The sequence below is a fragment of the Bubalus bubalis genome, chromosome X (assembly GCF_019923935.1).
Source record: "Bubalus bubalis isolate 160015118507 breed Murrah chromosome X, NDDB_SH_1, whole genome shotgun sequence".
In the NCBI taxonomy this organism is placed as follows: domain Eukaryota; kingdom Metazoa; phylum Chordata; class Mammalia; order Artiodactyla; family Bovidae; genus Bubalus; species Bubalus bubalis.
Genome location: NC_059181.1, coordinates 44,108,904 through 44,132,531, shown reverse-complemented (window position 1 = coordinate 44,132,531; position 23,628 = coordinate 44,108,904). Strand labels below are relative to the sequence as shown.

Sequence of the window (23,628 nt, the reverse complement as noted above, 5' to 3'; positions counted from 1 at the left end):
ACTGAGGAGAGAAAATACTTTCCCACTCATTCTCTGAGGCCAAATTACCCTGATAAAAAAACCAGACAAAAACATTATCAGAAAATACAACTGTTGACCAATATCCCTCATGAACACAGATATAAAAATCTCAACAAAAAATTGGCAAAATATAATCCACCAATATATAAAATAAAACAGCTGAACAAGTGGGCTTTATCCAAAGAGTTTAATATTAGTTTAACTTTTATTAATAAAAATCAATGTAATTCACCATATTAGCAAACTAAAAAAGAAAAAAACATATAATCATCTCAATCAATGCACAAAAATCACTTTATTTAAATTCAACATATATTTCTGATTTTTTTAAATCTCAGCAAACCAGCAATAGAAAAGGATGTCCTCAATCTTCAAGGGGAATCTATGAAAAACCTTCAATTAACCAGAACTGGGAATAAGCAAGGATGTCTGCTCTGACCACTTCAACATTGTACTGGAGGTTCAAGCCAGTGCAAAAAAGCAAGAAAAAGAAATAAAAGGTACCCAGGTTGGGAAGGAAGCAGTTAAACTAACTTTATTCACAGGTGGTATAATTCCTTATGTAGAAAACCCTCAAGAATCTACAGAAAAGCTACTAGAACTAATAAATGAGCTAAGTAAGGTTGCAGGACATAAGGTTAATATTCAATAATCAATTATAGTTCTATAAAATAGCAACAAACAATTGGAAATTAGATTTTTTAAAGCACACAATTTACAATAGCCTCAAAAATATAAAAAACTTAGCAATATGAAGATCTGTTTACTGAAAACCATAAAATACTGCTGAGAGAAATTACAGATCTAAATCAATGGAGAAATATGCTTTTCATGAGTTTGAACACTCAGTATCATCAAGATGTCAATTCTCCACAAATTGAGCTAAAGATTCAATACAGTGTCAGTCAAAATTCCAACAGAGTTTTTTTTTTTTTAATTGACAAGCTAAAATTCATTGAGAAATGAAAAGAGCCAGAATAGCTGAAACAATTTTGAAAATGAAAACTTGGAAAATTTACACTAGCTGATTGAAAGACTTCACAGAACACAAAAACTAAATTGAGATGACTCACAGACCTAAATGTAAAAACTGGCTTCCCCAGTTTTTACAGCTCAGAGGTAAAGAATCCAAATGTAAAAACTGAAACTATAAGGCTCCTAGTAGAAAATATAGCAGAATACCTTTGAGACAAAAAAAAAAAAAAAAAAACCTAAACATTATAAAAATGGTTAAAATAGACGTTATCAAAATTGAGACTTTAGCTCATCAAGACACCATTAAGAAAATAAAAAGACAAATCTCAGACTGGGAAAACTATTTGTAATGCAAATGTCTGACAAATGTCTTATAATCAGATTATACAAGGAGCCTTCCATAAATCAGTAACAAAAAAGGAACCCTCATTTGAGCAAAAGATTTGCACACTTCATGAAAGATATACGAATGATCAACATACACATGAAAGGATATTCAACTTTTGAAAGGAAGTGAAAGCGTTAGTCACTTAGTTGTGTCGGACTCTTTGCAACCCTATGGACTGTAGCCCGCCAGGCTCCTCTGCCCATGGAATTTCTCCAGGCAAGAATACTAGAGTGGGTTGCCATGCCCTCCTCCAGGGGATCTTCCCAACCCAGGGATTGAACCCAGGTGTCCCACATTGCAGGCAGATTCTTTACCATTTGAGCTACCCAAGAAGCCCCACTCAACTTTTAATTACCACAGAAATGCAAATTATATACTCGAGGAGATACTACACATTGACTAGAATGGCTAAACTTATGAAATCTAACAACACCGAATGTCTGTAAGGACGCAGAGCAACTAGAGCTCTCATGTATTTCTGGAGGAAGTGTAAACTGGTACAACCACTTCAAAAAGATATCTAACAATTTCTTGTGAAATTAAATATATACCTATCTTAGGATCCAGCTATGTTTATTCTCAGAAAAACAAAAATTGGAAGCAAAAATCAGGAACAACCTAATGCAAATATCAGGACAATTGATAAATACATTGTATTCTACTCATACATTGAGATAATACTCAGCAATAAAAAAAAGAAGGAATTACTGATACACCCATTGACACACATAAATTTGAAAAACATTAGGCTTGGTGAGAGAAGTCGAACACAAGAAAAGTACATTTTACATGTTTTCGTTTCTGTGCAGTTTGTGTGTGTGTGCTCAGTCAGGTCTGACTCTTTGCGACCCCATGGACTGTATCCTGCCAGGTTCCTCTGTCCATAGGATTTCTCAGGCAAGAATACTGAAGCAGGTTGCTATTCCTACTCCAAGGGATCTTCCCGATCCAGGGATTGAATCCATATCACTTGCATCTCCTGCATTGGCCAGTGGATTCTTTATCACTAGTGCTACCTGGGAAGCCCATGAAGTTTAAGAAGAGCAAAATTAACCTATGGGGATGGAAATCAGAAAAGTGGTTCCCAGGGGAATAGCAAGGGAGGAGGTGATAGAATGGAAAGGACACAAGGGAACTTTCTAGGGCAAAGGCAATACACTATGGATTGAGGTATAATGTACACATTTGTCGAAACTCACCAAACTGTGCACTTAAGAGCTGTTCAGCTTACTGTATGCAACCATATCTCAAAAGAAAAAAAAAGCAAGTTTAAAACACAGGCAAATAGTCTCTAAATATATGAAAAATTGCTCAACCTTAGTTATAAAAGAAATTTAAATTAAAGCTATCTTAAGATTTTACTTTCACCAATCATATTTGCAAAATATCAAAATGTTCCACAGTATAGTCTGCAGGCAAGATTGAAGGAAAAACAGCCATGTTTATATATTGCTGGGTAAGTGCAATACAATATAACTATGAAGGGTATTACTAAGTACAACTATATACGCACTTACCTTTGGCCCAGCAATCAAAACCTCTAGGACTCTATCCTGAAGATAAATACCTCCATAAATACAAAACAAATGCATAAGATCATTGAGACATTATTTGAAACAGGAAAAGACTGAATATTTCCTCAAATGTCCATCATTAGGAGATGGTACATGCAAAGAACAGTGAAGTACCATGAATTGATAATAATTCTTAGGATATATTCAGTGGGAAAAAAAAGCCAAGGTATAGAGATATATCTTGATATATGATATATATATATACCAGATATAGAGAACAAACTAGTGGCTAGCAGTAGGGAGGGGGAGGGACAACATAGGGGTAGGGGATTTTTTGAAAAGGGTTATGGGTGGGACTTTGCTGGTGGTCTAGTGGTTAAGACTCGGCACTTCCATTCCAAGCGTGTGGGTTTGATCTCTGGTAGGGGAACTAAACCAGTCCATCCTAAAGGAAATCAACCCTGAATATTCACTGGAAGGACTGATGCTGAAGCTGAAGCTCCAATATTTTGGCCATCTGATGCGCAGAGCCAACTCATTAGAAAAGACCCTGATGCTGGGAAAGACTGAAGGCAGGAGGAGAAGGGGACAGCAGAAGGTGAGATGGTTGGATGGGATCACTGATTCAATAGACATGAATTGGAGCAAACCCCAGGAGATGCTAAAGCACAGGGAAGCTTGGCGTGCTGCAGTCCATGGGGTCGCAAAGAGTTGGACACAACTGAATGACTGAACAAGGGGGACTAAGATCCCACATACTGCTAGGTATGGTGTGAAAATGAATGAATAATTTTTCCTTAAAAAAGGGTTATGGGATTATGTGAAATCATGTGTGAAACTTTTGAAAATTCTAAAGCACTATAGATTTTTAAAATATTTCCTTCAATAAATTTTAATTGCTTAGTAGTATTTCTCTATATGGTTATTCTAAAATTTATTAATCAGCTGATGAACATTTGGGTTGTTTCATTTTTGCTATGTCAAATAAAGCTATACAGCATGCTACATCTTGTGTAAAAAAATAAGGGAACTAAAACTATATACACGAATTTACTTTTGGAAAAAGAAACAGGAAATATGAGTAACAAATTGAAAATGGTTCCTTATCAGTGGTGAGTGAAGACAACTGAAAGGTGAAAGGGATGGGAACAAGAGTTCCCAGAAAGCACCTTTTAGCATATTCTTGCATTTTGGACCCTGTAAATATTATATATTTTGAAAATAAAGTTAAATCAAAAGAAAAGATGTGGGGAGCTATTAATAGATGGGGACTGAAGGAAGCCTAAAATGCAGGTTTCAGAGTGCTAGCATGACATGGACTTACTTCAGCGTTAACTAGCAAATTATCTAATGGCTCTTCAGTGGGCTCTTGAACTGTTCGTGTTGACATTACCTGGAGGAGCAGATGGAGTTGGTCTTACAGAGACATTCTATTTCATGAACTCTGAGCCCCATCTGATTCAGGAAAATTTATGACAGGATAATTTGTAGGCTGATCAATATTGTAAAACTATCCATGTTTTGTATACAATCCACAGTTGTATTTTCAAATCTTCACTTATTAGGTTTTCTTAACTGAAATTTTTGATGTATCAATAACTCATATCATTTTGAACTTGTACCTACTCCTCTAAAATGTTTTCAGTACTGTAATCCAGAAAATCTTGTTGATCATCGATTTGGGTACTGATTTCCATTTATTAGACATAGAAGCCTTTCCATGTGCAGACGTTTCAAAATTTGCATCTGAGTACATTTAATGAAAGATGACATTTAAATCATGTATATGAAGTTTTCTAAAGATAACATTCTCATCTAGCTTCACCCTGCCAAATATATTGCTCTATCACAAAGTGGAGAGCTAAAGTTAACACTTAGCTGCATGCATGCTAAGTCGCTTCAGTTGTGTCTGACTCTGCAACCCCATGGACTACAGCCCACCAGGCTCCTCCCACCAGGGGATTCTTCAGGCAAGAATACTGGAGTGGGTTGCCATGCCCTCCTCCAGAATATCTTCCCGACCCAGGGACTGAACCTGTGTGTCTTACGTCTCCTGAACTTGCAGGCGGGTTCTTTACCACTAGCGCCACCTGTGTATTTGCTTTCTCCTCTTTTCTCCCCTTACTCTCTTGTATCTCTGGGCATTTGTGAAAGAAGGTGTAATTCAGAGTATTGCTTTGTGTTACCCATACCTTTAATCTATTTGAAACCATCATACACTTACTTACACATGATTGTAATAAAAGAGTCCTTATGTTCATGAGGAAACTTTTTGTTGTTCATATTAAGATATGTTCTAATTTTAAAAAATTATTAAAAAAAAGTAATAAAAAAAGACATGTTTAATCATTTGGCACTAAGATCATGGAATCCAGTTCTATCACTTCATGGCAAATAGATGAGGGAAAAGTGGAAGCAGTGACATTTTATTTTCTTGGGCTCCAAAATCACTGTGGATGGTGACTGCAGCTATGACATTAAAAGACACTCGCCCCTTGGAAGAAAAGCTATAATAAACCTAGACAGCATATTAAAACGCAGAGACATCACTTTGCTGACAAAGGTCCGTATAGTCAAAGCTATGGTTTTTCCAGTAGTTGTGTATGGATGTGAGTGTTGAACTGTAAAGAAGGCTGAGTGTCAGAGTTGATGCTTGCAAACTGTGGGGCTGGAGAAGACTCTTGACAGTCCCTTGGACAGCAAGATCAAATCAGTCAATTCTCAAGATCAACCCTGAATGTTCATTGGAAGGACTGATGCTGAAGGTGAAGCTCCAATACTTTGGCCACCTGATTCGAAAAGCCTACTCACTGGAAAAGACCCTGATGCTGGGAAAGACTGAGGGCAGGAGGGGGGCGACAGAGGATGAGATGGTTAGATGGCATCACTGACTCAACGGACATTAGTTTGAGCAAACTCTGGGAGATGGTGAAGGACAAGGAACATGGCATGGGGTTCATGGCGTCACAAAGAGTTGGACGCGACTCAGTGACTGAAAAACACATGGCACTGAATAGTTTTTAAACCCTGAGAGAACTGGGACTCCACATCTTTTTCAGGTTGGTATACTTAAAATTCGGAGAAGGCAATGGCACCCCACTCCAGTACTCTTGCCTGGAAAAGAAGGCTGTAGTCCATGGGGTCGCTGAGGGTCAGACACCACTGAGCGACTTCACTTTCACTTTCATGCATTGGAGAAGGAAATGGCAACCCACTCCAGTGTTCTTGCCTGGAGAATCCCAGGGACAGGGTAGCCTGGAGGGCTGCCGTCTATGGGGTCGCACAGAGTCGGACACAACTGAAGTGACTTAGTAGTAGTAATACTTAAAATTTTCATATTTTGAATATTTTAAATCAGATTCCCACCTTAAACTACATCGGTAAGTGGTACTCAGACCAAGAGTTTAAAAAATGTATATTCCTCTGTACATTGAGAAGATTATTTCATTTCTTGAGGCCATTATTTGGTTTTAGGAGAAGGCAATGGCACCCCACTCCAGTACTCTTGCCTGGAAAATCCCAAGGAGCCTGGTGGGCTGCAGTCCATGAGGTCGCTAGAGTCGGACACGACTGAGCGACTTCACTTTCACTTTCCTGCATTGGAGAAGGAAATGGCAGCCCACTCCAGTGTTATTGCCTGGAGAATCCCAGGGACGGGGGAGCCTGGTGGGCTGCCGTCTATGGGGTCGCATAGAGTCGGACACGACTGAAGTGACTTAGCAGCAGCAGGATGGGTACAACTTAGTAGACGTCATTAAGACTTAACAGGAATTTCCCTTTCTTCTCTCATTTCCACTTTAATTCATTGTTTGCATTTCCACCCTGATAATTCACCATCTTTTCCAACCATGATTGTGGACCCTAGTGTAACCATGCTTCCTTCCCATTCTACAGAGTGCAACAATCTAGGAGTATGATGTTAGAAGATCAGTACTACTTCCAACATGCTTCTTCTTAAGACCAACTTAACCACTATGGCATATATCCCAGCTTGCTCAGAATAGCCTCATTTGGGGACCGATGCCCTATCCAATATACTAATAGCATTGTCCCCTTTCGATCTCAAAGGGGTTCTGGTTTGGACTATAAAAATGTCGGCCTAATTACAGGTTATACATTTTAAGACATTTTTCTTGTTAAAGAAATATTTGAAATGAAGTTTCTTTCAAGCATGGCTATGGAGTAAACACTCAGCAATTCCTATTTCTTTGCAGTGAGAGAGAGAATAGCACTTGCTCTGGAGTCAGATCAACATAGTTGTAATCTTAACTTCAATACTTAATAACCACAAACCTCAGGCAAGTTACATGATCTCTCTTTGCCTCAAACTATTAATTACTGTGTAAAGCATTCAAGACCATGATACGGTGTTTAAATTTGATGATTTTGTTATTTCACAATGACCAATGTAATCGAATCCCAGTGCTTTTGGAAAACACCAGTGGCTCCATCATCCCTCAAATTCATTACCTTTTTGCATCCACTGTGATCCAGTTGTTGCTCCCCTGGCAAATGTCACCATCTTGTGCTAAACCCAAAGAAATCCACTTAATCCTCATCTTTGCAACAGGGTATGGTCACTTTTGAAAACTTTTAGCTTGTCTAGTATCACCTTGACTGTTTTAACTTTCTTCTCCATTGCAAACTCCTCTCCTCTTATAGGCTGGTGTTCTTAAGTGGGTATTTGATCTCTCTCTCCTCACCATACAGTTCTTCTTGTATGATTTCCTCTGGCACCACCTTGATTATGGACAGATAGATACATGGCTCTGGTTCAAGCTTCTCCTCATTCCAACTACTTGGATGCACTACAAACAATTCTGCTCTTACTTCCTATTCTAGTTAGAAGCACCCCTCACCCACAGGTAGACATCTAATTGGTCCTGTGGACTTTCAAATCTGCGCTCGTTTCCAAACTCACAACATCCAAAGTACAAATCAGTTCTTCCTTGAATTTCCATGTTTTAGAACTATCCCTTGGGCAGCCATGTGGAAGACAAGAGTGTACTAAAGCAGGAAAGAAGACTACTGCAAATTCAATGCTGTTTTTGCTTAATTCCATGGATGGGTCCACAGTAACTACAGGGTAAAGTGTAAACATCTATCATGGAATAGCAGGCTTCCTATCCCTCCAGTTGTCTTTAATATTCTAACCCCTTAGTTCCCAAATCCTCTTGCTCTAGAAGGTGTGATATAAATCCTGCTGAAATGCAAGCCGTAATACCACTCACACTTCTTGTTATCTCTTCTAGGTTTTGCTTGGCATATTAATGTGAATCTCCTATGAGACGTGTGTATGAAGAGTAGATCACATCTTACGCAGATTCACTTTTTAGGAGATGCTAAATATATTGACTAAATGAAAATACACATGATAATTTAAAGACGTTCTGAGAAGCAGACACTTCATTTAAAGTAATTTCATAATATTACGTGATCTTTTACTTCAGTTGACTGGTAATTTCAAAGTTCTAACTGTCAAATTACTACTTTGGAAAAGTGACTTGGATTTCAGTTCTAAATGCAGAAGCCAGAATGTTTTAACTGATTTAACTTAAATAAGTTAAACAAGTTGAACTCCTATACTGACAGTATAAGATTACTGTTTAGCTGGTGACAATGGGAAAAAAATATGGTTTAATTCCCACTTTCTGGATTAACATGTTTTTAAAATACACTCTATTAGCTTCTTTCTCTAAACAATGTGTGTGTGTGTGTGTGTGTTAGGATGTTAAGGCACCCAGATAGAGTGTGGTTAGAGGGATTTATCTATACAAGCAGTAAGAAGAATAAAAAAAAAAATCATTCCATATTTTCTGAAACCTGAAAAATAGTAAATCATAAAAGCTGTTAAATTGATGGGAAAAAAGCAGTTTACGTAAGACTTTGTTCATCTGCTTATACTTCAGAGTAATGTTGATATATTTCATTTGTCTTCTATCTACCATTACCCATTCAAAGACTAAGTGAGCAAGTATTACTCTTGTCATTTAACTTTCAAACATGTACTTAGTTAAACACCACTAACTTACTTTTAAACATCAGACAACTTATGTTAATCCTGGCAATAAACTATATAATAAAATGATAGAAAATAAGACATGTTAGTAAGATAAAGTAGAAATGGTTAAGGAACATTTAAGCATAGCTTTAGCATTCTTATAATTTTTGCTTCTGGATAACTGCCTTGCAAATTTTTTTTTTTTTTAAGTATGCTGATTTACAATGTTGTGTTAATTTCTTTTTGACTTTCAATTTTTATTTGCAAAAATGTTTGTCTTGAGTTCTTTTAAAAATATCAGTGGTTAAACATCTTAAGCAGCACTCAGACAAGCACTCTTGCTTCTTCACTAAAATACATTTGCAATTATTTCCTTCTGAAACTGTCAAGAGATGACTGCTGCTAGTAGATTTTCAAGTTCAATATTTACCAAATTATTAACTAATTGGATAAAATGTCTCCATGCTTTCAAGCCTTCAAACTGTTTCTAGGAGGACAACATACTCCAAAACTATCTGAAAAAGAGAACTTGTTAATCCAGTCAGCACAGCATTTCACCAGATAGGATTATAAATTCTCTTTAGTTATATATAACTTTACTTAGAGCATTCTCTATGCTTCTTCACTAAATATTCCTGGAAAAACCTTAGAAAGAGCAGCATGATAAAATGAGAATGTGTGTCAAATGCAAGGTACATTTATAATATGAAATACTATTGTTAATTAGAAGTGATTCCGTAAGGCTAATATAGCTTACTCTATTTTACTACTGCTATAGAATTGAAAGACTCCCTCCCCTGCCCATATCATGTCATGCAAGCAGGAAAGCATGAAATGTCAAAACTGCCTAACATTAAAAAATAAGCCTCTTAATTTATTTGCATTCTAAAATAGAGCCCTTCATCTGAATCTTTTTTTCCATAGAAAACACTAATAATGTACAGGATTTGTCAAGCCCATATAACATGCCCTTTAAAACTTTAAGTTCAATCACTATTTGTTTTCTACTATTATACTACATTTTGGCAGCATCTGTTTATTGGTCTGTCATTGCAGAATTGCAACTTAACAATAAACCAGTCTGACATTTTAGGTCTTCAAGTTACATACCATATATATTTCTTTAAAAATAATCATACTTTTGTAAGCAATACTTTACAGTAGACACCTCAAAAATCTACCATAGATGGGAAACTTAAAACGAGAAAAATTTAAGTTCTAAATCTTTATACATATATATCCAGATTTCTATATATATTATATATACATACACAAGTATATATAAAATATATATAATCAGATTTGAAAAATGAACAAAAACTGGGCACTGTACATAAAGTCTTTTTAAAACTCAAACAATAGAAAACTCTTTAAACATTAAACAATTTTAATAAAAGTTTCTGTACAATGCTAAGCAGTTTTATTTACACATAGAAAATGTAATAGGAGTAGTGTTTGAAATTACAGAACTCCTTAAAATTTCAATGGCAGGTAAATCTGGAAAAAATAACAGCATTCCATCCACAAATATCTTCAAGCAATAAATACGTATTTATAAATAGTGTAAATTTACATCAGGATTAGAAACAAAAATCACAAATCTGAAGTTTATTCCTTAGTCTATGTGCAATCCATTATCTTTGTGACTTGGCTGTTAATTTTTTAAACATTTTATTTAGGAACCAGAAGTGTAATAACCGTCATGGTTTCAAAACAAGACAGAAAAACATAAAAGCAGTAAAAAAGTTCCTTACCTAACTTTTCACATTAAAAAAAAGTTGACCAAATAAAGACTTAAAATTTCTAACTACCTTACAAAGAAATGACCAGCTAGGCTAGTATTTTTTCCCAAGGAAAATTCTGAAGAGGGGAAAAGACAGATGAAAACCAATTCGTCAGCCCAGAAATAGAGAAATATAAAAGAGGTTGTCTTCAAGTCAGTAGTCTGTATTATGTTGCCAGTTTTGTCAGATATATACAAAACATGGAAATTATTATTTTGTTTCTGAAGAACAGCTGATCAGCTTTGTGAGAGTCCTGGAGTAGGAGCAAAGCTCTCCCCTGTCCAGTTGGTTGACACTCCACACTTGGAAGGTTGCATAGACACAGTTTTCAGCCAGCAGCCTTACGAGATAGCTACAAAAACCAGTGGTGCAGAACTGGGTTACTTCCTGAATAGCAGAAAAGGTCTCGTTTAATGTCCGTGGAACAATATCAAGATGAGGAGGATGGTAATGGAGGAGCCTGAAAATGAAAGTAAAGTATGTTACTTCGGTATATAAATTGTTAATAGTGTTTCCTAGCTCAAGGCTACAAACACGGTCTGTGTATAAAGGTAGGGGAAATAACAATTCTCAAGAAAGTTCAGCTGCCCGTCACACTCTGTCCAGTATAACCTCTGTTACTGTCCTCCACCTGGCCAATTTTCCTAAGAGTCTGAGACCATTACCCTACTTAGTGTACCCTACATTTTGGTACTTCTTCACCAATTAGTCAAAAACTCTTAAAATGTTATTAGGTTGACCATTTTTTGAAATTGCTTAAAAATTAAAAGGCGGCTTGTAAAAAATAATATAACAAATCAACTATGACTTCCTTGGTGACTTGCTTCAGAACCTAATTCAACTAGATGATAATTTATTTAACAGGTAATTTTCATCTTCTTCAAGCAATCTTGAAGACTATTCAAGTGAAAATACCAGAAGCTAAACTTCAAAAATTCAGTTTCTGACCACATATGTAAGAGAAAAAGTATTGAAGGAATTCAACAATTCATAAATTATGTATATTTCTTATTCATAAAACTACTGATGTGCTAGAGTAAAATGCTTTCCCCTAAGCATCTGCTGTTTAAAATTTAAAACTGTGTGCAATTTATAAAGGTATTTGAATTTCATAAGGTTATTCAACATACCAGGAAGTTAAGCTCCATTGAATATTCCTGTAAAGTTACTACTTCTGGCAAGGACAAGGTTTTAAATAAATACAATTAGCTCTAAAAGCAGAAGTTATTTAAAAGCATACACACTGACTCATTTTGTGGACACTAATAACCTATGTACACAAACATTTTATCAACTGAGATCAAATGACACAAAGGATGTGGCAGTGTTCTAAAAGTACACAAAGATTTTAAAATGTAGTTACTGTGACATTATTTAGGGCTGGTCTCACTCAGGAAGAAAAGTAAAAATAAAATATGCCAATTTCATAGAAATAAATACCTGGAAGTGGAGGAGGGGGGGAATATGAGTATTTCCTCATGAAATATCTAATGAGTCAAAGGAAAATTTAAATATTTCATTACCTCCTACTCATCAGGTGGCAGAACAAATCCTGGTGCTTCCCTATCCAGCTAACTATGTACTCACATGTTGGTTTCACTTACTAATGTAAATTGGTCATAGACTTGCATCAGGTCCTCCATTTTGTACTGTTCTAGCACCACAAAATTTTCCAGGTTTCCACTTGTTTTTCTTGCACAATCTTGGCAATGTACTATGTAGGTCTTTCGAGAATTGCTCTCATTAGTGACAAAAAGCAGATTAAAAACCTCCACCTAGTTCATACAAGAGAAAAAGCATTCAACAGATACAGTAGTATTTATTTTATTGTACTACTTTACTATATAGAGTTCTACTTTACAAGGAGTTGTGGACAGTGATTACTGATTAACAGTGGGTACTAAGACAAACATAGCTGTGTTTAAGAATTTTTAATAGACTGGGTTTGTTTTGTACCAGACCCAAAGACATAGGTGGGATTGCATCTTTAGGGGGGTGACCCAGGGGAATGACGTACTCATTAAAACCACTGGCAAAAAGCCTAATTCAAAAGTTTGATCAAGGTCAGCCTATTTATTTGTTTTAAATTCAAAACATCAGTATATAATCAGATGAAAGTGATCCTTACTTTCCTTCTACTTCTCAATGATAGCACTGTGTATGGATACTTGTCTTTCCCAATAGACTGAGCTCCTCAAAGATGAAGACTATGTTTTATTCATCACTGAAACTCCAGACCTTATCACAGAGCTTAATGCTTAGCCAAACCTCAAAACAAACTTGATGGATTCAACCATCTCAAATAAAAATCAATGTCAAAATTACACAATTTCAAGGTTTGGAATGAATCATTAATATCCCTGGCTAATATATTCAATGAAAGAAAATTCTCATGACTTCATCTCTTCTTTGAAATTATGTTATTAAAATCCCAGGGTTAACCATGTTTTTCATTACTATCAATGAGCAATAACAAATAACATAAACCTCATAATCTGAGTTGGAAAATTTGTGAACATTCTTCAACTCGTCTCTCACTACTGCTATTTAATGAGTTGTCTTGTGAATTTTACCTTGAAATATCTTTTTAATTCCTCTCCTTCAATATTCCCACTGCCAGGTTCTAGTTTAGGCCTTAGGATGACAACCCTTAACACCACTGCAGTAGCTTCTTATCTCCATCCTCTCCAATCACTTTTCTCTCAGAAATACTTACCCAACTTGTGTACTTGCTCAAAAACTTTTGATGGCTTCAATGATCTCAGATTTAAGTATCAGGCTCCTTTAAAATCATTCAAAATGCTCTGCAAACTTCCTACCAACCAAACTCATAAACACATAGTCTGTGTTCTAGCCACACTGAACTATTTACCCTTTTCTGAAGAAACCATTCCATTTCCCATGCTGTTCCTACAGCTCATAAAAACATTCATTCTACTTTTATTTATTTTATTGGAAAGGAAAATTTGCTTTATTTTTTTTTTTTAATTTATTTTAATTGGAGGCTAATTACTTTACAATATTGTAGTGGTTTTTGCCATAAATTAATCTTTAGTTGCCTAAAATCATATTCATCCTTAGAGGATGGACTCAAATGTTAATACTTTGGTGAACTCATGCGAATACTAGAAGGGAAAACTCAGGTCATTTTCTCCCCTTAGTGTTTTCCTAACAGTCAGACCAACTTTGCATTCACCATAGTCTCATATAAATAGAACTGTTTATAATTTGTCTTCCCTAAGTAGGATGTAAGCTCCTTTAGAGCAGGTACCACATCTTTGTTTCTGCATCTCTTGCAAGCCTTGGCCACAGGAGAAGACTGACCAACGTACTGTGAATTGTACCAGAGAGAACTGAACAATGATCTGCCTGAAACTGTACTGAACTATATCCAATTTACTGGCATCTGTCTACACCTGGAGTGTTCCCAGTTTAAAATTTCAAGATTTAACTTGACACTTATTATCTGTTAAACACAGCTGTCCCTCAGTATCCATGAGGATTGGTTCCAGGACCCTCCATGGGTACCAAAATCTAAGGATGCTCAAGTCCCTTACAAAAAATGGCATACTAACTGCATATAACCTATGCACATCCTCCTCTATATCTAAATCATCTCTAGATTACCTATAATACCTAAAACAAAATAGTTGTTGGTGTATGGCAAGTTTAAGTCATGCTCTTTGAACTTTCTGGAATATCTCCCCAACCCCCGAATATTTTTGATCTGTGGTTGGTTGAATCCACAGATAGGAACCTGTGGATAGGGAGGGCCAACTGTTATCTACCAGATAAATGATTCTAGTAAATACTTTTAGGGTTAATTCAGTTAATTCAATTAGTGAAATGGCATTTCACCAGAATAAAGTTTAATATAGTAGTTAAATAACAACATGGAACACAATGTTAATTTCAGTAAAATGCATTACATAAAAGTACATTAAAAAAATAACTAAAGAGAAACCCAAACAGGAGAGGTAAGAGGTTTATAAAACAACTGAATAAGAACAATTATTTACCTCACAAATGCTACAGTAATGTGCTGGTTCTTCTTTTGTTCGCCCATGCCATATAATCTCTTTTCCTGCAGCAATGAGAGCTTCCCTCAGTGTCTGACACTGCTTCAGAGTTCTCAGAAGACAATACCTAGAGTGTGGGGGAAAGTTATTTGTGACCAGCAACTGAATGTTGAATATTTTCAGCATGAAAGATGTATCAACAGAAGTAATGCCAAGAGATTCTGTTCTAATATCTGTAACTTCATTTTTATTTCATCAATTTTTCAGATATTCTCCAATTTAAAAAATAAGACTAATGCTTAGCAGGTCTGATAATGACAATTATTAGATCATTTACAGTTGAGAATAATTGGCATCTGAATATCAAAATATAATAACCTGACCCCTTGTTTAAATATAAGTTGCTAATTTGGGCTCTTATTTGGGCAAGTCAATTAACCTCTTTGGGAGTCAGTGTCTCATCCTTGAAATAGGGGTCTGAATCCCAGATGTGAATTCTGTGATTTTAAGTAAAGTAGGAAAGCACATTATTTCTATCAACACTACCTAGACACTTATAAACAGCATCACTAATATGGTTGCTTCTGAAACTTTTGATATATAAGCAAAAAAGTATTTATGGATAATAGTCACCACACAATACAAAAATGGTTTCACTGTAGTGCTGAAGAAGACACTAAATTCCCTGATTTTGCCTTGAATACCATGAAGTCTTTCATTCATATTAACATAACTGAACTTTCCTTATAATTTACACGTTTTCTAAACTCATGCTAACGATACAGTAAATTCTCACAATTTTTGATTTTCCTATAGTTTGCTATCATTACTTGGAGTTGTTTGCTAAGTTCTCTTACTCTCCTGTGGATCTTAGAGGCTCAGGTTCTTCATTTGAATAGAGAAGTTAGACTAGATGATCTATATGGCACTTTTTAGCTCTAAAATTTGGAGACAATGAAAACACCCTACAGAAAAGGAAATGGGTTTAGCAACTGAATGCTGTTTGAAAGTAAAGGTCTTCTCTGTTTTATGCATAGTCTACTCAGTGCTTAGGACAGTACCAAACATGTAGTAGATGCTCAATAAATATATGACTATGGAACCACTAATATTTAAAGTATGATAAATTATAGCATTTTGAATTTCTCTTAATTTATATTTCCTTGCTATTTTATAAGTTACTAGGTAAAGTACTATAACTTATCAGAACCCACCTAAGTTAAAAGCCAGTGTAAAAAAAAGATGATTAAAGATAGTCTGATAACTTATTTAATAAGCAAAAAGTAATAGCAACTTTACAGTTGTAAGGCAAATTCCTTAAGTATCATATAGCAATTCTTGGGTGTTTAACTTATTTATAAACAAAATAATGCTTTAAGACTATGGAGCAAGTGAAAATTTATAACATGGCAAAAACAGAGGGCATATAAACTCAGGCTTTGCTGCTAGTTCTTAAACAGTACCTGCTCCTCCGTTTTTCCCTCCCTATGTCCCATACATTTCATCTCTGAAGACACTGATCTAAGTATAAGTTTTTAAAGCAGGGCTTCACAATAAGGTCTTTTTCACAGGAAAACAACGCCCACAACTTGGCAGATACCTTTGGAGATTATATTATAGACTCCACTAGGATCCCACGTGGGAAAATAAACAAAAATAATACAATAAAAATGAACAAGTAATTAAAAATAAGAACCAGACAGGGAGCATGATATTAGATACTTGGCACATATTATAACATTTAAGATTATACCATTTAAGGCTGGTGCAGGAGGCACTATTATCTCCACTCTACAAATAAGGAAACTAGGGCACTAGGACCTTGAGAAGCTGATACTATAAAGCTATTTTTAAGTAGTTGGACTGTTGTTGTTTAGTTGCTCAGTTATGTCTGACTCTTTGAGACCCTAAGACTGTAGCTCGCCAGGCTCCTCTGTCCATGGGATTTCCCAGGCAAGAACAGTGGGTTGCTATTTCCTTCTCCAGGGGATCTTCAGGACCCAGGGATCAAACTTGTGTCTCCTGCATTTGATGGGTGGATTCTTTATCACTGAGCCACCTGGGAAGCCCTATTGTGCTAGGGGTTTGTAAAAGCAAAAAATCTCAAGTTTCCCCTCACTATCTTACACTGTATTATTGTCTTTCTGGTCTCCTTTCACATTTTCTTACCCACACCCCCGCCCTTCTCTTTTGAAGATGAGGTTCTCAATCAGCACAGTTCTCCCTCCACAAATACAGAGCCTCGGTTCTGTGGAGTCTTACTCTACTCTTTACTCAGCAAATGAACTTTTGGTTCCAATGCTACTACTTTGGCAGGTAGATTGAAGTTGATAATTTATGCAGTGTATAATATATAATAGTTTCATTTAGAAAAAAGGTAATATATGACTCTTCTGCAAATAATAAAGGGTTAGAGCTAAGGCTGCTAAGAATAAGTCCTAAGCCAACAGTATTTTGCTTCTGAAATCACAGCTCCAGAATTTTTATTTTGTGAGATACAGGAATCTAAGAAAACCAACAGATCTATTAATCTGATTTGACAATGAATAACCAAATTGCGGTTTCCCCTTTGCCCTTATGTTTTTTCCTGAACAGTAAAATTTTTTGTTCCTTCCCGTTTTCAAAAGGTAGTGGTTGGAATAGAAGAAGAATTGAGGGAGACAGAGGCTCTTCTGGAGTCCACAGCAAAGAGCAGGTCCTCAAGAAGGAATCTGATTTAACTGAAGGGCAGGGGAAAATAAATAGAAAATAAAGAGATCTAGGAAAGATACACATATAATAGTCAAAATTTGACTTAACAGTAATCTGTTCTGCTTTGAATAATCCCAGACTGATTTTATATGAAGACAATGTTTGAGTGTATTGAGGAGCTAAAAAGTAAAAGTCAAATAAAATCAGGGTTGCAGTTTCCTCATTTTAGTTTTACGGAATTATAATAAGTTTATTGCATAGCAATTAAGAATTCAATTTGTTGAGGGGGGAGGAGCCAAGATGGTGGAGGAGTAGGACGGGGAGAACACTTTCTCTCCCCCACAAATTCATCAAAAGAGCATTTAAACGTCGAGTAAATTCCACAAAACAACTTCTGCATGCCGGCAGAGGACATCAGGCACCCAGAAAAGCAGCCCAACTCTTCGAAAGGAGGTAGGAAAAAATATAAAAGACAAAAAAAGAGACAAAAGAGGGAGGGACGGAGTTCCGTCCGGGAATGGAGTCTTAAAAAGAGAGAAGTTTCCAAACACCAGGAAACCTTCTCACGACATACAGATGGCCAACAAACACATGAAAAGATGCTCAACATCACTCATTATCAGAGAAATGCAAATCAAAACCACTATGAGGTACCATTTCATGCCAGTCAGAATGGCTGCGATTCAAAAGTCTACAAGTAGTAAATGCTGGAGAGGGTGTGGAGAAAAGGGAACCCTCTTACACTGTTGGTGGGAATGCAAACTAGTACAGCCACTATGGAGAACAGTGTGGAGATTCCTTAAAAAAACTGGAAATAGACCTGCCTTATGATCCAGCAATCCCACTGCTGGGCATACTCACTGAGGAAACCAGAAGGGAGAGAGACACGTGTACCCCAATGTTCATCGCAGCACTGTTTATAATAGCCAGGACATGGAAGCAACCTAGATGTCCATCAGCAGATGAATGGATAAGAAAGCTGTGGTACATATACACAATGGAGTATTATTCAGCCATTAAAAAGAATACATTTGAATCAGTTCTAATGAGGTGGATGAAACTGGAGCCTATTATACAGAGTGAAGTAAGCCAGAAAGAAAAACACCAATACAGTATACTAACGCATATATATGGAATTTAGAAAGATGGTAACAATAACCCTGTGTACGAGACAGCAAAAGAGACACTGATGTATAGAACAGTCTTATGGACTCTGTGGGAGAGGGAGAGGGCGGGAAGATTTGGGAGAATGGCATTGAAACATGTAAAATATCATGTATGAAACGAGTTGCCAGTCCAGGTTCGATGCACGATACTGGATGCTTGGGGCTGGTGCACTGGGACGACCCAGAGGGATGGAATGGGGAGGGAGGAGGGAAGAGGGTTCAGGATGGGGAACACATGTATACCTGTGGCGGATTCATTTTGATATTTGGCAAAACTAATACAGTTATGTAAAGTTTAAAAATAAAATAAAATTTAAAAAAAAGAAAAAAAAAGAAAAGAATTCAATTTGTTGAACCTATCTATGAAACAGATTCAGACATGGTGAACAGATTTGTGACTGCTAAAGGGGGAGGGGGAGGGGAATTGGGAAGGGATGGACTGGGATTTTGGAGTTAGCGGATGTAAACTATTACATATAGAATGGATAAATGACAAGGTCCTACGTATAGCACAGTTAACTCTATTTAATATCTTGAGATAAATCATAATGGAAAAAGACTGCAAGAAAGAAAGTATGTATGTGTGTAACTGGAACTTCCCTGGAGGTTCAGTGGTTAAGACTCCATGCTTCCAAAGCAGGGGGCGCGGGTCTGATCCCAGGTTGGGGAACTAAGATTTCACATGCTGAAAGGTATGGCTCACTACATATATATAACTAAACCACTTTGCTATATGGCAGAAATTAACACAACACTGCAAATCAACTATATTTCAATAAAAAAATTCAATCTGTCAAAAAGCAAAATAATAAGTCACTAGCAAAAAGTTTAAGAAGATAGAAGATGCTGTTTCAAATGCATTTTAGGGATGGGGTCAGAAATTTTAGCATTTCAGGAGCTAGAGAAGTTGGGAATCAAACTTCCCTTTGACTTTGCAAGATCACTCAGGATCAATCCGGTTTTAGGACTAATGTTTTTAGTTGTTTGAATAAAAGACTACACAAAAAGCAGGGGCTATTAAAGGCAGATTTGGCTTGGAAGAGAATCACAAGAGGCTGACTGAGGGCTGGATGTATTTGAGGTTATAGAGAAGAACATAATCCAACCAAAAACCCATTTGGCAAAAATGAAACCTGAAGTGGGATGGGATTTTAGAAAATGGCTTGCCGTAGGCGATAGAAATGAAAATATACTTGAAATATTACAATAAAAAAACTGAAGACAATGAGGACAAATGATTATACACAGTATATTCATAAATCAATACATTAGGCAAAAGACAGACAGACTTAGTATGTCATGGATGCTAAAAGGAGAGGGAGGTAGAACTCTCAAAAGTTTTCATAAAGAAGTTGCCAATTAAAAAAAAACAGTAAGAAGTTGCCAATTTAGATGAGATAGGAAGGAGAAGTGGGAGGAAGGCACCTTCCAAGCAAAAGGAATTCCATGAGCAAAGGTAGTGTGGGGATTATTTAGGGACGAAACAATGGTTCTTATGACTTTAATCTTGGGATGAGGTTTCTGGACTAGGAGAATAAAGGAGTGAAGCCAGAGTGCTATTAGATTATGTTAAAGTTAAGAAAACACTGGGATTACTCTGACATTTTAAGGTTTTCAAAGTACGTTTTCAAATATTGGTGTGGAGATAAGAAGCAGCATGGTTTAACTTGGTATGGCACTTCTAAAGTCTTTATAGTAACAATCTCTGCCACTAAGAAGTAGATGATGTATAACTTTTAAAAGTATACCAAGAAGTACCTTGCCTTGCCCAATCTGTCTTACTGAAAGAGCCATGTAGGCAAAGTGAGCCAAAAGGTAAGCCCTCAAAACTTGCCACGTGTCACTCCAGAGGTTAGATTCACCCAGACAGCAGTGAGTATCTAAATGTCAGTAAATCATCTAACAGTTTCATTTAAACCAACCACATGGCTGAAAATCAAGGTCTCAGTCAATGAAGAAATGAGTATCTTAAGAATTTTAAAATCTCAGAAAAAACAAGCATGAAAGCAAGTATGTGTTAACCATGAGAATGGAGAGCTTTTGGATTTTTTAGATTTTGTTTGCTCAATGTTATCACAAAACACTGTATGGTTAAATATAACCCAAGGACAACAGCACTAGAATCTATGCTATGTGGCAATACCACTTACTCAGTTATTAGGCCAATAAGCTATGACTGTAGAATTGTAGAACACCTCATATATTCACTGAAACATGGGAATCAAAGGAAAAAGGTAACAGTTTGCTTTAATTTATACTCAAAAACTCAGTGCTAGTGATAAAGTATATATTATATAGATAACAGGGTAGATAGGATAATAATCTATAATATGTGTGGGAAAAAAAGGGGAAACAAAAATATTATTAGTTCTAAAAGAGATCAAATCTAGACTAGGGTGTCCCTAACTTGTCTGGATCATAGAATTCATCTAGATCACTGTGAAAGAGATTCCCAGGGTTCTTCACAGAGCTTTGAATTTACTTATTAGGAACAGAGTCTAGAAATGAATTTTAATAAGGGTCTCAAGTGATTCTTATGATTAGGCAAGTAAGAACCAGTTGAACCTCTTACTCATTGGAAACAATGTCTAAAATCTGTTAACAATATTTTTCAGCAAATCACCATGTTTTTATAATCAGAGCCATAAGAGATCACAGAGAAAAAGCCACAGAAAAAGCTCCTATGAAAGAGCATCGATTCTGGAGCTAGACTGCCTGGGTTCATACCCCAGCTCTACACATAAGTCTCAGTTTCCTCAAATGTAAAGAGGGCACATGTAACTATGTACTATTATGAGTACATATGTTATATACATGCTTAGATTAGTGCCTAGAAGTTAGTGATCAATATTTGAACTTAAGTGAAAATTTTCAGTTGTGCTAAAATATTTAATGTCTATTTTTTTAATTTGAAAAAATTGTGCAATGAATGCCAACTGAAAGTATAATAGTTATACCTTAAAGAACATAAAACAGATCGTTTAAAAGGTGTGTGTCTAGACATATTTTATATATCCTAATATATATGTCCCTAATATATTTTAGAGGATAATAAGATATATTAACATGGAAAGACAGTCATAATTCAGTGAACTGAAGGAAGAGTTCAGTAGCTTTGCTTTTATTGTCTTCCTTAATGCATTTCTTTGTGTAGGCACTGGTCTACTTTAAGGATAGCTAATGGTTCAGAAAACTCAACAGCTAACACCTTAGCAGGGATTACCTATCAGCCAGCTAAGAAGATACACAGCCAGCTAAGTGATACAAATGTGTATCTCAGACTCCTTTTCTAAATAACAGAACCATATATTCATCTGGTGGTTACATTAAAAAGATTTCCACTCAAACATCGTAAAAGGAATTAGAGTTCTACCTGCCTAGAGCCAGCCAAGCTGGTAATCATCACTTCCCATATCTAACCCATTTATTCTTTTCTTCCTTTACTCCCAGTTTCATCAACAAGAATAAATATCTCACTGCATGGCCCAAGCCAAAACCCCAGAAATCCTGATTCCCCTCTCACCTCCACCACTCAATTAATCAATATAACAAATACCTTCTAATATGCCTCTAAATCTTCTGCCCTCCACTGAGTACTTATCTTGCTGGCAAGTGATCTAACATGCAAATTTGATTATTAAAAAGATTAAAAATTCTAAAGGCTTCTCATTAGCAGCTGCTGTCAATGTTAAGTCTACTTGACATGTTTAAATCTATATTCTTTAGCTGATATAAATGATCCAGTAGGGCTTAATCCTGAGAGACATTTCAAAGTTTAGTCTAAAGAAGGAGAAACTAAGCTTGCTTGCAGTATATGGGGTATGTGGAAAAAAGTTTATGTTCATTAAAACGGTGGAAGGAAACCAAAAGAGATGTTAATGCACTAAGCTTCCACTGAAATGTTCCTAAGGACTTAGGCTATGAACTTTTCAAGTCAAGTTCAATGCAGTATAAAATGAAAGAAGTAATCAAGATAATGAGTATTCCTCTGACTCATGCCAATGTAGGAGACATTTGGAAGAATGTGAAGGAGACTATGAAGATGACTGTATTTTAGCAACACAGCTAGGATGTAGAAATTTTGAGATTTACTAAATGACTTACTCAGATGAATGACTTTATGAAATTGCAAGGCTCCAAAAGACTCAACTTGAATTTAAAAGTATAAAGAAAAAAGAAGAATGGTACTGACTTTAAAAAATAACTACAGGTAATTCATGTTCAAAATGATAACAAAGGATTAGCAGGTGACAACAGAAGAGAACATCACGTCCCATTATTAAACACTCGGTGCAAATACAGTTCATAATTTTTTATAATCCCACAATTTTTTCATAAATTTTGCATAAACTCACTGGTGTTAAAACTTGACCTGGGGCTTTTCAGAGTTTTTACTTAGCTCATCAGAGTGACTATTTGTTTTACTGTAGAAATATTAATGTATTTGATTCCAGCATACTGCCATAAACTGGTGGAAGGGTAAAATAAACACACTGTATTATCTTTCTAAATCCAAAGAATTCAGAATATCAAAACGTATTTGGTCTAAGGGGTTTGGGAAAAAGGACTATGGAGCTGTAGTACTACTTCCGTGAAGCCTTTTCTAAAATGTTCCCCTCTCTAAGAAGTGCCTTCCTCTGTGCTCTCCCATGGTTTTTATTTTAAAACAGTATCTCCATCATTAAACCGAAGATCATGTATTTTTAACATTTTGACTATTCCCGTTATTTTAAGCAGTCTGAGAAGTGATCAGATCCTTCTGTCACCTAGCATGATACCCGAGTTCCAACTCAGTTTATAGATTAAATAAATAAAAGATGAAAAGAACTGGGTAGAGCTGAGTGAGTGAGTGTATACGAAGGCACAGGTAAATTTTGCTTAGATTCTTTATGGTTGGGCAGACTTACTATTTAACTGTGAAAACCTAGAAGTCACACATTGTAAGTTCACACTATTTAAGAATTAAAACCAGTAACGCAAGGAGAAAGTTAAGAAAGAACATCTTTGCAATCTTTTCCATTCACTTCTTACATCTAGCAGATATTTTTTCTTTGAAAACAGCCTACAAT

General features: G+C 36.0%; 1 protein-coding gene across 7 annotated transcripts in view; it reads right to left on the bottom strand.

The window, feature by feature from the left end:
* Positions 1-9,915: 9,915 nt before the first annotated feature.
* The window catches only part of KDM6A (lysine demethylase 6A), a 187,037-nt gene continuing 173,324 nt past the window's right edge, over positions 9,916-23,628 (bottom strand). For all 7 annotated transcript variants that reach the window (XM_006061068.4, XM_006061069.4, XM_006061071.4 and 4 more), the window contains 3 exons: positions 14,703-14,829; positions 12,288-12,458; positions 9,916-11,143 (listed from right to left, as the gene is read on the bottom strand). In XM_006061068.4, coding sequence (XP_006061130.1) covers positions 11,114-11,143; positions 12,288-12,458; positions 14,703-14,829 — 328 coding nt within the window. In that variant the 3' untranslated portion in view covers positions 9,916-11,113. The remainder of the gene's footprint in view (positions 11,144-12,287; positions 12,459-14,702; positions 14,830-23,628) is intronic.